Source organism: Salvelinus fontinalis, chromosome 11 (assembly GCF_029448725.1).
Source record: "Salvelinus fontinalis isolate EN_2023a chromosome 11, ASM2944872v1, whole genome shotgun sequence".
NCBI lineage: Eukaryota > Metazoa > Chordata > Actinopteri > Salmoniformes > Salmonidae > Salvelinus > Salvelinus fontinalis.
In genome coordinates, this window is record NC_074675.1 from 52,380,659 (window position 1) to 52,393,217 (window position 12,559).

Sequence of the window (12,559 nt, forward strand, 5' to 3'; positions counted from 1 at the left end):
ATTTTCACAATAACTGAAACACCGTTGGTTTACTTTCTCACTTTCTATTCATTATAATGAAATATTAAGTCAGTAAACATGAGATTTTCAAAATGGGTATTATTGTTTGTTATCTATTAGCCTACAAATGAGTAGCCCAATGATTTCCAGATAAATAGACCGTTATGCAACGGTTTTCCCTTATGCAAAGCAGGCTCCCATGTGCCGTTAACGTTCAGATTCGTCCCTCGGAACAGAACGCACAAGAAGAAGAGATTCCGTTGGATTCCACCAACAAGACCCAACAACGACCAACAGGAATCCGCTGCCTCGCAGACGTCTACACCCACCTACTCTCTATATTTCTCTTTTATCACTCACCCTATCACTCTCTCCCTCATCCCTTCTTTCTATCACCTCTCCCCCCCTCTGTCTATCACCTCTCCCTCACAAACACACACACACACAGTAGGCCGAAGACTTTACAGGAAACAGATTTAATATTGAGCAACAACCAACCTCACCGTGATTGTCAAAGTAAGAGTCACTGAACATACAGCAGCATCCACAACCCACCACACCCATCAAACACACCAGGAAAACAATCTTGCAAAACGAGATCTTAAAACAAGTCAAGTTGGCAACATGGGAAGAAAGTCTTTGAAATGCCGCGTTCAAGACAACTCGGAAAAACAGCACGTCAGAGTTCAAATTTGCGTACGTTTTTTTACGTAGAGCTTCCAATTGGTTGATTATGATACTATCCACGTGGAACCAAAAATTGGACCACATTTTTCTACAACGAGTTTCTAAGTTGGAAATTTCAGAGTTTCCTATTTCTGATATATATATATATATATATATATATATATATATATATATATAATAAAATACAATTTGATACAAGTCACATTAGAATGCTCGTAAAAAAAACAAATATTCACAGAAAACAAAAACCCCATTAATATAGTAATCATTCATACACCTGTTCATCAATAGAAAAACCTCTTTCTATTATTTCAGTGTATATACTATATTGTACAGTTATAGAAAGTATGATATAATTCTGTGCCCATGCATAGATAGCCTTCTGGTTGTGTTTCCTTTATGAGTAGTCAGGCACTTATACAGTACACACACACACACACACTGGCCAAGAATCGAGTGCCGAATCACACTCCAAAAAACCACAAAGCCAACTTATAGAGAGAGAAAAAAAATGAAAACACCAGAACAAGTTCAAACACATTGATACGAAAGGATATTAACGTTTCTATACAACAAACACCAGTTATAGAAAACATATCAAAAACAACAGCATTATATAGTGGAGTGTATTCTAACCTGAGAATCAGTATGTAAATCCTATACATTCTTAGCCTGGTACCAGATCTGTGTATTTGTCTTGCCAATTCTATGGATATAGTCTTGTCAAACACCATAGAGATGGCTGTACAGCACAAACAGATCTAGGACCAGGCTATAGTGGAGTGGAGATGGCTATACAGTACAAACAGATCTGGGACCAGGCTATAGTGGAGTGGAGATGGCTATACAGTACAAACAGATCTGGGACCAGGCTATGGTGGAGTGGAGATGGCTATACAGTACAAACAGATCTGGGACCAGGCTATAGTGGAGTGGAGATGGCTGTACAGCACAAACATATCTGGGACCAGGCTAGAATAATCTCACTGTGCTTTTCCAGTATGCAAGTAGTAATCTCTTCTGTAGACGTTGGATCCCTTCCAAGTCCTATTGGATATGAATGTAAACGTGACTGGCGCTTTGTCTCACAATCTCTGTCTTTCAACAGTCGTTACAGTTGTATAAGACAGGTTTGGGGTCAATTCCATTTCAGTTCAGAATGTAAAACTAATTCCAATTGTTCCTCAAAAGCATTGAAGAGAATTGGAATTTCAGTCTATTCCTGAATTGACTGGAATTGAAAAGGAATTGAGGCCCAACCTTGGTATTGCACTAGATACAACATCGTATAGTAGTATAGTGTACAGTAGTTGTGCAAAAGATTTCCTATAGCCCACCATTTGGAACCTTCAGCAGTGTAAACCCAAAACAAACATTGGCTATTTTCCTCAATGAAATGCATAATAGTATTAAAACACACAGTATAAATTCATAGCAAAGTACATATTTAAATATATTAATCCCTTTACTGAATATATAGAGTTGTGTTTCTTTGTACAGATAATCTACATCGGGGAGGAGAGTTCCAGGTAAAAACCCAGAATAATCTCAAATTGGGCATAATCTCAATCCTAATCTCACAAGTTGATTCATATGCAAAATGGACGTTCCCTTAACGTTTCAGATTTACCTGACGACAGTTTTGACAAAGACAACAGTTATCCTATTCCTACCCTTCCTCTCTCCTTCCTCCTCTTCTTTCTACTGCACCCCCGACCCTGTAGTATCATCACTATCCTGATCATTCGAAAGCGGTGACCCAGGCATTGATTCCTCCCCCCCTGCCCCTCTCCCCCCTTTCAGCCCCTTCCCCCTCAGGAAGGCGGAGTTGGGGTGGAGGGCGTGGTAGTGTTTGAGCAGTGTATCCTGGGAAGGGGCGGTGTGGCCACACTCCTCACAGACGTAGAGTTTGTTGCGTCTCTCCTTATAGGCGTACTGCAGAGTCACACTGTGGATCTTCTTCATGTGAGACTCCAGAGAGCAGCGCTGGGTGAAGGCCTTGTCACAGAGAGAACACTTGTAGGGACGCACTCCTAGAGAGAGATAGAGAGAGAGAAGGATTAGAGATGGAGAGAGAGAAGGATTAGAGATGGAGAGAGAGAAGGATTAGAGATGGAGAGAGAGATGGGGTAGAGATGGAGAGAGAGAAGGGTTAGAGATGGAGAGAGAGATGGGTTAGAGATGGAGAGAGAGAAGGATTAGAGATGGAGAGAGAGATGGGGTAGAGATGGAGAGAGAGAAGGGTTAGAGATGGAGAGAGAGATGGGGTAGAGATGGAGAGAGAGAAGGGTTAGAGATGGAGAGAGAGATGGGTTAGAGATGGAGAGAGAGAAGGGTTAGAGATGGAGAGAGAGAAGGGTTAGAGATGGAGAGAGAGAAGGGTTAGAGATGGAGAGAGAGAAGGGTTAGAGATGGAGAGAGAGAAGGGTTAGAGATGGAGAGAGAGAGAAGGGTTAGAGATGGAGAGAGAGAGATGGGTTAGAGATGGAGAGAGAGATGGGTTAGAGATGGAGAGAGAGATGGGTTAGAGATGGAGAGAGAGAAGGGTTAGAGATGGAGGGAGAGCTGGGGTAGAGATGGAGAGAGAGATGGGTTAGAGATGGGGTAGAGATGGAGAGAGAGATGGAGGGAGAGAAGCGGGACGAGAAGAGATGGAGTAGCACTAGGTGGAGAAAGGGGGAGTGGAGTGTGGTGTGTGTGTGTGTGTGTGTGTGTGTCCTACCTGTGTGTGTTCTGACGTGTCTCTTCAGGTCGAAGGTGTCGTTGAATCCTTTACCACAGTGGTTACACAGGTGTTTCTTAGTATCACTGTGACACTTCAGGTGCCGGTTCAACATCCTCTGGTACTGGAACACCTTTTGGCACATCTGACGGGTTACACAGGAAGAGGAGAGAGAGAGATGGGTTACACAGGAAGAGGAGAGAGAGATGAGTTAGGGAGGAAGAGGAGAGAGAGATGGGTTACACAGGAAGAGGAGAGAGAGATGGGTTAGGGAGGAAGAGGAGAGAGAGATGGGTTACACAGGAAGAGGAGAGAGAGATGAGTTAGGGAGGAAGAGGAGAGAGAGACGGGTTACACAGGAAGAGGAGAGAGAGAGACGGGTTACACAGGAAGAGGAGAGAGAGACGGGTTACACAGGAAGAGGAGAGAGAGACGGGTTACACAGGAAGAGGAGAGAGAGACGGGTTACACAGGAAGAGGAGAGAGAGATGAGAGAGAGATGGGTTAGGGAGGAAGAGGAGAGAGAGATGGGTTACAGAGGAAGAGGAGAGAGAGATGGGTTACAGAGGAAGAGGAGAGAGAGATGAGTTAGGGAGGAAGAGGAGAGAGAGATGGGTTACAGAGGAAGAGGAGAGAGATGGGTTAGGGAGGAAGACATGGAGAGAGAAAGGGGTTACAGAGGAAGAGGAGAGAGATGGGTTAGGGAGGAAGACATGGAGAGAGAAAGGGGTTACAGAGGAAGAGGAGAGAGATGGGTTAGGGAGGAAGAGGAGAGAGAGATGGGTTACAGAGGAAGAGGAGAGAGAGATGGGTTACAGAGGAAGAGGAGAGAGAGATGAGTTAGGGAGGAAGAGGAGAGAGAGATGGGTTACAGAGGAAGAGGAGAGAGATGGGTTAGGGAGGAAGACATGGAGAGAGAAAGGGGTTACAGAGGAAGAGGAGAGAGATGGGTTAGGAAGGAAGACATGCAGAGAGAAAGGGGTTACAGAGGAAGAGGAGAGAGATGGGTTAGGGAGGAAGACATGGAGAGAGAAAGGGGTTACAGAGGAATAGAGGGATAGATTAGAGATGGAGGAAGATGAGTAAGGGGGATGGAGAGATGGTTACAGAGGAAGAGAGGGATGGATTAGAGATGGAGGAAGATGAGAAAGGGGGATGGAGAGAGAATGGGTTAGAAGGGAGAGGAGGATTGAGACAGGGAAGGAGAGAATGGGTTTGAAGGGAGAGGAGGGGTGAGACAGGGATGGAGAGAATGGGTTAGAAGGGAGAGGAGGATTGAGACAGGGATGGAGAGAATGGGTTTGCAGGGAGAGGAGGGGTGAGAGGGTCGTGACATACCTTGCACACGAACGACGCTTGGGCACCTGTCCCTGACATCGTTACTGTGGAGACCAGGGCAGTAGGGGACGTCGTCAAGGAAACAGGTGTGGTGGTGATTTCGGGGACGGAGGGCTGGGGAGGTATTGGAATCTCACTGGGTAGCTCACCTGTAGTCACCTATAGAAGAGACAGAGATAAAGAGAGAGAGATGGAGAGAATGGGATAAAGAGAGAGAGCGATGGAGAGAATGGGATAAAGAGAGAGAGAGATGGAGAGAATGGGATAAAGAGAGAGAGAAAGATGGAGAGAATGGGATAAAGAGGAATTGAGACGGATGGGGGAGAGAGAGAGAATAAAAAAGTTGGTAACAGGCGATAATTTGGGGGTCTTATATTCTCAGAAAACCAAACACGATTACATAAATAAAAATACATTAAACCCCCCCCCCCCCCCCCCCCCCCCCCATTATTCTCATAATGCCTCAGTCACTCACCTTGATTTTGGAGCGGACATAGGTGCTGCTCTGTGCCCTCCTCTTCACCTCTAACCCTGTGACCTCTAACCCCCGACCAGGGCTCTGGGGTCGACCCAGCACCGTGCACGAGGGCATCTCCGCTGTAGGGGTCATCACGCTACGCACTGAGTGTGACTGTGTGTATTTGGTGTATTCATAGTGCGTTGTCGTGGCGAGACAGGGGGCGGTCTCTGCTGGACTGGCTTCAGTTTCCTCCAATAAGGGCACGGGGAAGACAGACACTGAAACGGACAGAGAGAAAGGATACGATATAAGAATATATATATATAAGTTATAACCTAAGAATTGGATACATTATGGGCACAGTCACGCACACTAGAAAGACAGAGAGAAAAACGTCAAGATAAGAACGTGGGCGGTGTCTAATTGTCTGTTTAAAGTATGACAGAGAAGGATCATGTCACACACACAGTCTAGTTACCGTTGGACCAGTCTGACCAGCCAGTCCTGAGACACAGGTTGGTACTATACACTCCTTAAACACACACACACACACACACACACACACACACACACACACACACACACACACACACACACACACACACACACACACACACACACACACACACACACACACACACACACGCCTCCGCAGCCATATACAGCATATGTGTCTCACTGCTCTGTGTACACTTTTGTTTGTGTGTTTGTAGCAAAGGTTATCTATCCTATTCAACCGGTTACATACATCCCTATTAGAAACACAGAGAAATTGTAACGATTTACTAATGCCCATAGGCCCCAGATTCAAATGCTTTAGATACAAGTGCATCGGTCCTCGGGACACCCAAACTGATCCAAATAGCATATGCGTCGAGTCAGAAAATACGATTCAAACTCCCATCCCGAAAATAGCTCTCATCTTTTGTGACGACTAATTCAAGTTCATGTAACTGCGTTGACAGACATTGATCTATAGGTTATTTTATGTGCTCAACAACCCCAGGCAACATCAGTAGCCTAGTCAAACTGAGCATTGAGCTCAGCTTCGGATGCTGACCAATGAGAGGTAGACGGTCCTGTTCCTGATCGTGGCACCTTCCGCATTCAAAATGCTAAAAATGGCACCGCCTTATATTAGGCTTTATTAGTTGAGTGACAACCTATGTCATTTGCGAGGTAATTGTTATCAATGCAATGTTTAAAAATGGTATTTTACCAAGCGAACAGAGATAAACTCATTTGTCTATACCTCCTAAAACCTTAACAGACTTTACAATAGATTTTAATTTTGATTGTTCACCATCAGCAATAGTTTTGGTTGTTTTTTTGCTTTTAACAAATCAGTGTTTTTGGTTATTATTTTTTTTAGATATGAAACAATCAACTTTATCCTGCATAACGAGGAGGTGTACTGGTATGACCGAAGCCAGAGGACAAAATCTCTCAGTAAAAAACATTCACAACCATTTGAATTGTGAGATGAGGGTGAAATCCAAAATTGTGCTATCTATTAATTGGCTATGTCATAGGTAATTTGTAAACAATAAATATTTATACATTACTAGCTCAAACTCTTAATCTGCAAAAATTACTAGTCTAGTTAATTAGTGGGTGATAGTGATTTCAGAACCAAAGTGTGGGGACAAACACAGGCTATGTTGCACCCTCCTAATCTGATAGTGGTAGTGGGGTGGTAGATGGCTAATTCTCCCATATGGCCCTAATCTGAGAGTGGTAGATGGCTAATTCTCCCATATGGCCCTAATCTGAGAGTGGTAGATGGCTAATTCTCCTTTATGGCCCTAATCTGATAGTGGTAGATGGCTAATTCTCCCATATGACCCTAATCTGAGAGTGGTAGATGGCTAATTCTCCCATATGACCCTAATCTGAGAGTGGTAGATGGCTAATTCTCCTTTATGGCCCTAATCTGAGAGTGGTAGATGGCTAATTCTCCCATATGACCCTAATCTGAGAGTGGTAGATGGCTAATTCTCCCATATGACCCTAATCTGATAGTGGTAGATGGCTAATTCTCCCATATGACCCTAATCTGAGAGTGGTAGATGGCTAATTCTCCCTTATGGCCCTAATCTGAGAGTGGTAGATGGCTAATTCTCCTTTATGGCCCTAATCTGAGAGTGGTAGATGGCTAATTCTCCTTTATGGCCCTAATCTGATAGTGGTAGATGACTAATTCTCCTTTATGGCCCTAATCTGATAGTGGTAGATGACTAATTCTCCTTTATGGCCCTAATCTGATAGTGGTAGATGACTAATTCTCCTTTATGGCCCTAATCTGATAGTGGTAGATGACTAATTCTCCTTTATGGCCCTAATCTGATAGTGGTAGATGGCTAATTCTCCCTTATGGCCCTAATCTGATAGTGGTAGATGGCTAATGCTCCTTTATGGCCCTAATCTGATAGTGGTAGTGGAGTGGTAGATGGCTAATTGTCCTTTATGGCCCTAATCTGATAGTGGTAGTGGGGTGGTAGATGGCTAATTCTCCCTTATGGCCCTAATCTGATAGTGGTAGATGGCTAATTCTCCTTTATGGCCCTAATCTGATAGTGGTAGATGACTAATTCTCCTTTATGGCCCTAATCTGATAGTGGTAGTGGGGTGGTAGATGGCTAATTCTCCCTTATGGCCCTAATCTGATAGTGGTAGTGGGGTGGTAGATGGCTAATTCTCCCTTATGGCCCTAATCTGATAGTGGTAGATGGCTAATTCTCCTTTATGGCCCTAATCTGATAGTGGTAGTGGGGTGGTAGATGGCTAATTCTCCCTTATGGCCCTAATCTGATAGTGGTAGTGGGGTGGTAGATGGCTAATTCTCCTTTATGGCCCTAATCTGATAGTGGTAGATGACTAATTCTCCTTTATGGCCCTAATCTGATAGTGGTAGTGGGGTGGTAGATGGCTAATTCTCCTTTATGGCCCTAATCTAATAGTGGTAGATGGCTAATTCTTCCTTATGTTTGCTCAGGTGCCTACATAGTAAATACACACACACATACATAATTTACACAAGGCGCACATGTCAACTCAGACAGATTCATCAACAGCAGATTTGAATTTAGAATGGAAAATGAATGTGTTTCTACAACAAATGTTAGTGCATCAAATCATATCACATCCAACCGAATCGAATTGATTTGTTCTCTAATCAAACCGAATCGGTTCAAACTGCTACGTTCCCCAGCTAGAAAACAAAATAATGTTGCTCAAACAGAAGGGAGAACTAACAAAGTCACTGACAACCACCAAAACGAAACAGGTGGGGTTTTAGGGGGGGGGGGGGGGTTCTGAAAGACACTCATGAGGGATGACTAGGGATGTTCTCTGTTTAGTGTGTGAATTGGACCATTTTCCTGTCCTTCGAAGCATTCAACGACTACATTTGAGTGTCAGGGGAAATGGATGGGGTAAAAAGTACATTATTTTCTTTAGGAATGTTGTAGTGAATTAAAAGTTGTCCAAAATATAAATAGTAAAGTACAGATACCCCCAAAAAATCTACTCAAGTAGTTCTTCAAAGTATTTTTACTTAAGTACTTTACACCCCTGGCATTAACCCTCCACATCTCTCCAGACAACTGTAGCACTGGGCCAGCCACTCTTAAATATCACCTGGGCCAGCACAGGTGAAACACCTTTCGACTAACGAGATGGACAAGCTAACACAGACTAACGAGGTGACACCAATCGGTGTGCCCTACGTGCTAAAAGTCCAACCTCAAAACATAAATGTAAAAAATAAATAAACCTGTAACAAACTAAAAATGTATCGATAAGTATGGAATGGTCTTGAAAGTCAATGATGCACATCCTTAGTTACTCTTAATGATATTTGATCAGGGACGTTCCCATTTAAAGATCAGGGACGTTCCCATTTGACTACATTACAAACACCTAGAGCCAGTAATTGTTGAAGTGTGTGTGTGTGTTCTGTAAAATCAGTAGATTTGTATTTTTTACAACTAAAAAATATTTAACTAGGCAAGTCAGTTATTAAGAGGGAAAATCTTATTTACAATCACGGCCTACCCCAGCCTAACCCTAATGACGCTGGGCCAATTGTGCGCCAACCTATGGGACTCCCAATCACATCCAGATGTGATACGGCCTGGATTCGAACCAGGGACTGTAGAGACGCCTGAGATGCAATGGTTTAGACAGCTGCGCCACTCCGGAGCCCAATGAATAGTAGAGCACACAATGAATCTGTTGATTCATTAACAGGGCAGGAGACAATCGGATAACTCGCAAATCAGCATGCAAATTTATGAGAGCGAGAGCCATTGTTTTGTGTGGGTCATAACGGTATCCTTCCCGGTCGTCATATAGGAATAGGATTAAGTTGCGTTTAAAGTATCCGTTTCTTAATGGCTCAACTGAAGCCATATTTCACTTTAAATGATAACACACACACACACACTCACCCGATTAGACATGTTGGTGAGTTCATCTGGAGCTGTTTGCTGACCTCTCCCTTCTACACCAGCGCCGCGCGTCTCCAGGCGAACAATGACTGTCCATAAAACCAGATATTATACTGACGATTTTCGAAAACTTGGTTCAAACTCGTCTTTGAAAAACGAATTTATGCTATCTAACAGTCTGAAACCAACTGTTTTTTTTCTCAAGAAGTACATCGTTCAGGCCTACTGTAGACCTAATGTAATTATATAAACTGAAAAGAGTTTATTAAGAACCTCGCCTGCAGAGAGACAGAGAGAGTCAACAATAGATCGGACCGTAATGCTGTATAGTGTGTGGTGTTTGCTAAGGGTGTATAACCGTGTGTAGGGAGACGAAGGTAGTAGCCTAGCTGTAGTCCGTTACTTCACCCAGCATCTACTAGCCTAAACATTAACCAGAACACCGGGACGCACTCAAGGAATAATTATTCTAGCCACATTTGCACAGGCACTGTTATGCACTTGGGAAAAAAATATTTCCTGTTCTCTTTATTCATCGAAGCTACAAAGCTAAAATAATACAATAGCTACTAAGCCAAGACGTTTCATAGTTTGTCAACTCTATACTTATATAATTATCTTGCTCAGAATTATGGAGAGAAATGTGTAACCTAACCTATGCTAAACGCGTAATGGTGATAAACACCATGGGCGCATTGTTTGGACAGTGATCCCAGCTGTAGTTGGGGTGACAAGTCGAGGCGGTGGGGCCGGCAACTTCACATAGCTGGGTAATAACTAGGCTACTCGCGTTGTCACCTGGACGACTGCTGGGGTTTTGGCGCTTCACGCAATAACCTAAAGTTAAAATCTTTGGAGGTAAATAGCCTTGGTTTTAAAATGGTTTCATTAAAAACATATTATACTAATCAAATAATACACATGAGCAAAAACAACTTACTGAGAGGTTTGGTTTGTTTGTTATTCAAACCGTTTTTAATGTTTAAAAAAATAAATATTAGTTCAGGAAGTGAATTCTAATCTAACGGTCAGTTTCAGTACCATGGACTTTTAAAGGATGTAAAAGGTAATGATTAAAAGTTAACGGTGGTGGGGGAAGGGGGTCTCTCTCACACACACACACACACACACACAGGGGGAGGTAGGGGTAGGGAGTGGCGGACTAACCCGTTAGGTTCAGTTATCTGATACCACAGCCCCTAACAATAAAACACCCCAGCGGCACAATGGCGATTGTCCTCAAGATCGCGAAAGACGTTGAATTTGCATGGAGGACATGCAATAGATGTGGCTTGTTTGTCACAAAACAGCATCAAAGGCTGAATCGGAGGTAAAACCTTCCTCAAAAACAGTGGCAAGTATTCGGCTACTGTGCAGACTATGACTAAATAAATATAATTACTTTTTAGACTGCATGGCAAACAGTTACATCTGCCTATCTGTTCTAGCCTACACAGTAGGACTACATCTGTAATATATTATTGCAAATCAAGATCCACTTGAAGGGGTATAGGCTGCCTATAGGCCAACCAAGGCACAGTCAAGATATGACAGGCCGTATGTAGTATGGGTGAGGTAGATTGGGGCAGTGTTGCAACCGTTTTCACACCCTCGCCAACAAGGAAACGACTCGGGTCTGAAGGTCGGACAGAAGGAGGTGTAACGGTGCCGTGGTTATCTTTGTGGCTCAAAATGGGAACAATGACACGCTATAGTTGGGCCTTGCCCACTGCAAGGCAATGTGACAACACTGAAACACATTAGCCTACCGTAGACAGAAAAAGTTAAATACAATCACAAAGTAAGTTGTTAAAAGTTCTCTTAGCCCATGATTTATCCTGGAATATGGCCTACAATGACATTGTAAAAAATAAAATAAAAAGTTGCCAAAACTTCCCAACCCGATAGCCTACCGTTACAGAATGCAGTCTACTCTTTTGGATACATAATTGTAACAGTTTAAGATTGTGAGTTTTTTTTTAAACCGTTTCAATGTATCATGAATTATAGCCTAACAATTATTGAATAATGTCACGGAACGCTGATTTCCCGTTATTTTATTCTGTGCTGCTGCCCGTGCTCCACCGAAACAAAATGGTTCATTAACGGAACACCATCCTCGAGCTCTCTCACCTGGTATATATACGTCCCCGCGCTCGTCGTCTGGCAGCTCGCTCCAGTTCCGCTTATAGGGCGAGTATCTCGCCTTCTTTACCAGGAAGGCTCGCGGCATGGTCGTTTTTTTTACGGTTAAACTGTCCTCTTCGGTCAAGTTTCTGTAGAATCAATACGCTCCAGGTAAACTGGTGAAAAAAGTACTTCAAAAATATACCTTCCCCTCGTGAAAGAAACAAAACGGGAAGGATCGTTCCCCTCTCTTTCTTCCCGCAGTCGTCCCTCCTTTCTGTTCTCCACCTCTACAACAAACTTTGTACCTCCGCAGTTTCAGTCTTCTATCCCGTTTTTCTTCTCTGTGCGTGTCCGTTCTTTTTCACCCCAAGCCCACACACTCCACAAAAACAGCAATGACGTCGCTACAGGTGAGTTAGCTTGTTCAGGTGTCCCCGTACTTGAAGGTTACGTTCTGTCCTCGACTTAAAGTAACGGGAGTTTGTCAGGTAGAAGGCTGATATTCCGATTCAGCGCCACGCAATACGGTGAATTCAGAGGTTGGTCCATGCACGACACAGGTAGGCTAGTCCTTTCCTTTATTCAGGAAGCACAGGTACCAGCGCGCATGCGCCACAGACATAACGGTGACAAACCAAACCTGGGTTAGGCTACTACCTGTTCGACCGGTTTCTTTTTTTTCACTCACTCCCTCTTTCTCCATTCAGCTTCGCGGTGGGAAGGAGAAGAAGGGGTAGAAAATAAATTGGAAAATGGAGGGGGTAGGTAGGT

The 12,559-nt window shown here is 43.5% G+C and overlaps 1 protein-coding gene across 1 annotated transcript; it reads right to left on the reverse strand.

Moving 5' to 3' along the window:
- Nucleotides 1–898: 898 nt before the first annotated feature.
- LOC129864852 (putative transcription factor Ovo-like 1) lies at nucleotides 899–12,319 on the reverse strand. Its single transcript, XM_055937136.1, has 5 exons — nucleotides 11,792–12,319; nucleotides 5,223–5,485; nucleotides 4,748–4,906; nucleotides 3,410–3,554; nucleotides 899–2,720 (listed from the first exon to the last, which is right to left on the reverse strand). The coding sequence occupies exons 1-5, from the start codon at nucleotides 11,889–11,891 to the stop codon at nucleotides 2,389–2,391; spliced, it is 999 nt and encodes a 332-aa protein (XP_055793111.1). The 5' UTR covers nucleotides 11,892–12,319; the 3' UTR covers nucleotides 899–2,388.
- Nucleotides 12,320–12,559: the final 240 nt, after the last annotated feature.

Coding starts and splice junctions, on each gene's coding strand:
- LOC129864852 (XM_055937136.1), bottom strand. CDS start 11,891: ATGCCGCGAGCCTTCCTGGTAAAGAAGGCGAGATACTCGCCCTATAAG. Junction 3,555..4,747: donor AAGCGTCGTTCGTGTGCAAG/GTATGTCACGAC, acceptor GTAACCCGTCAG/ATGTGCCAAAAGGTGTTCCA. Junction 2,721..3,409: donor ACACGTCAGAACACACACAG/GTAGGACACACA, acceptor ATCTCTCTCTAG/GAGTGCGTCCCTACAAGTGT.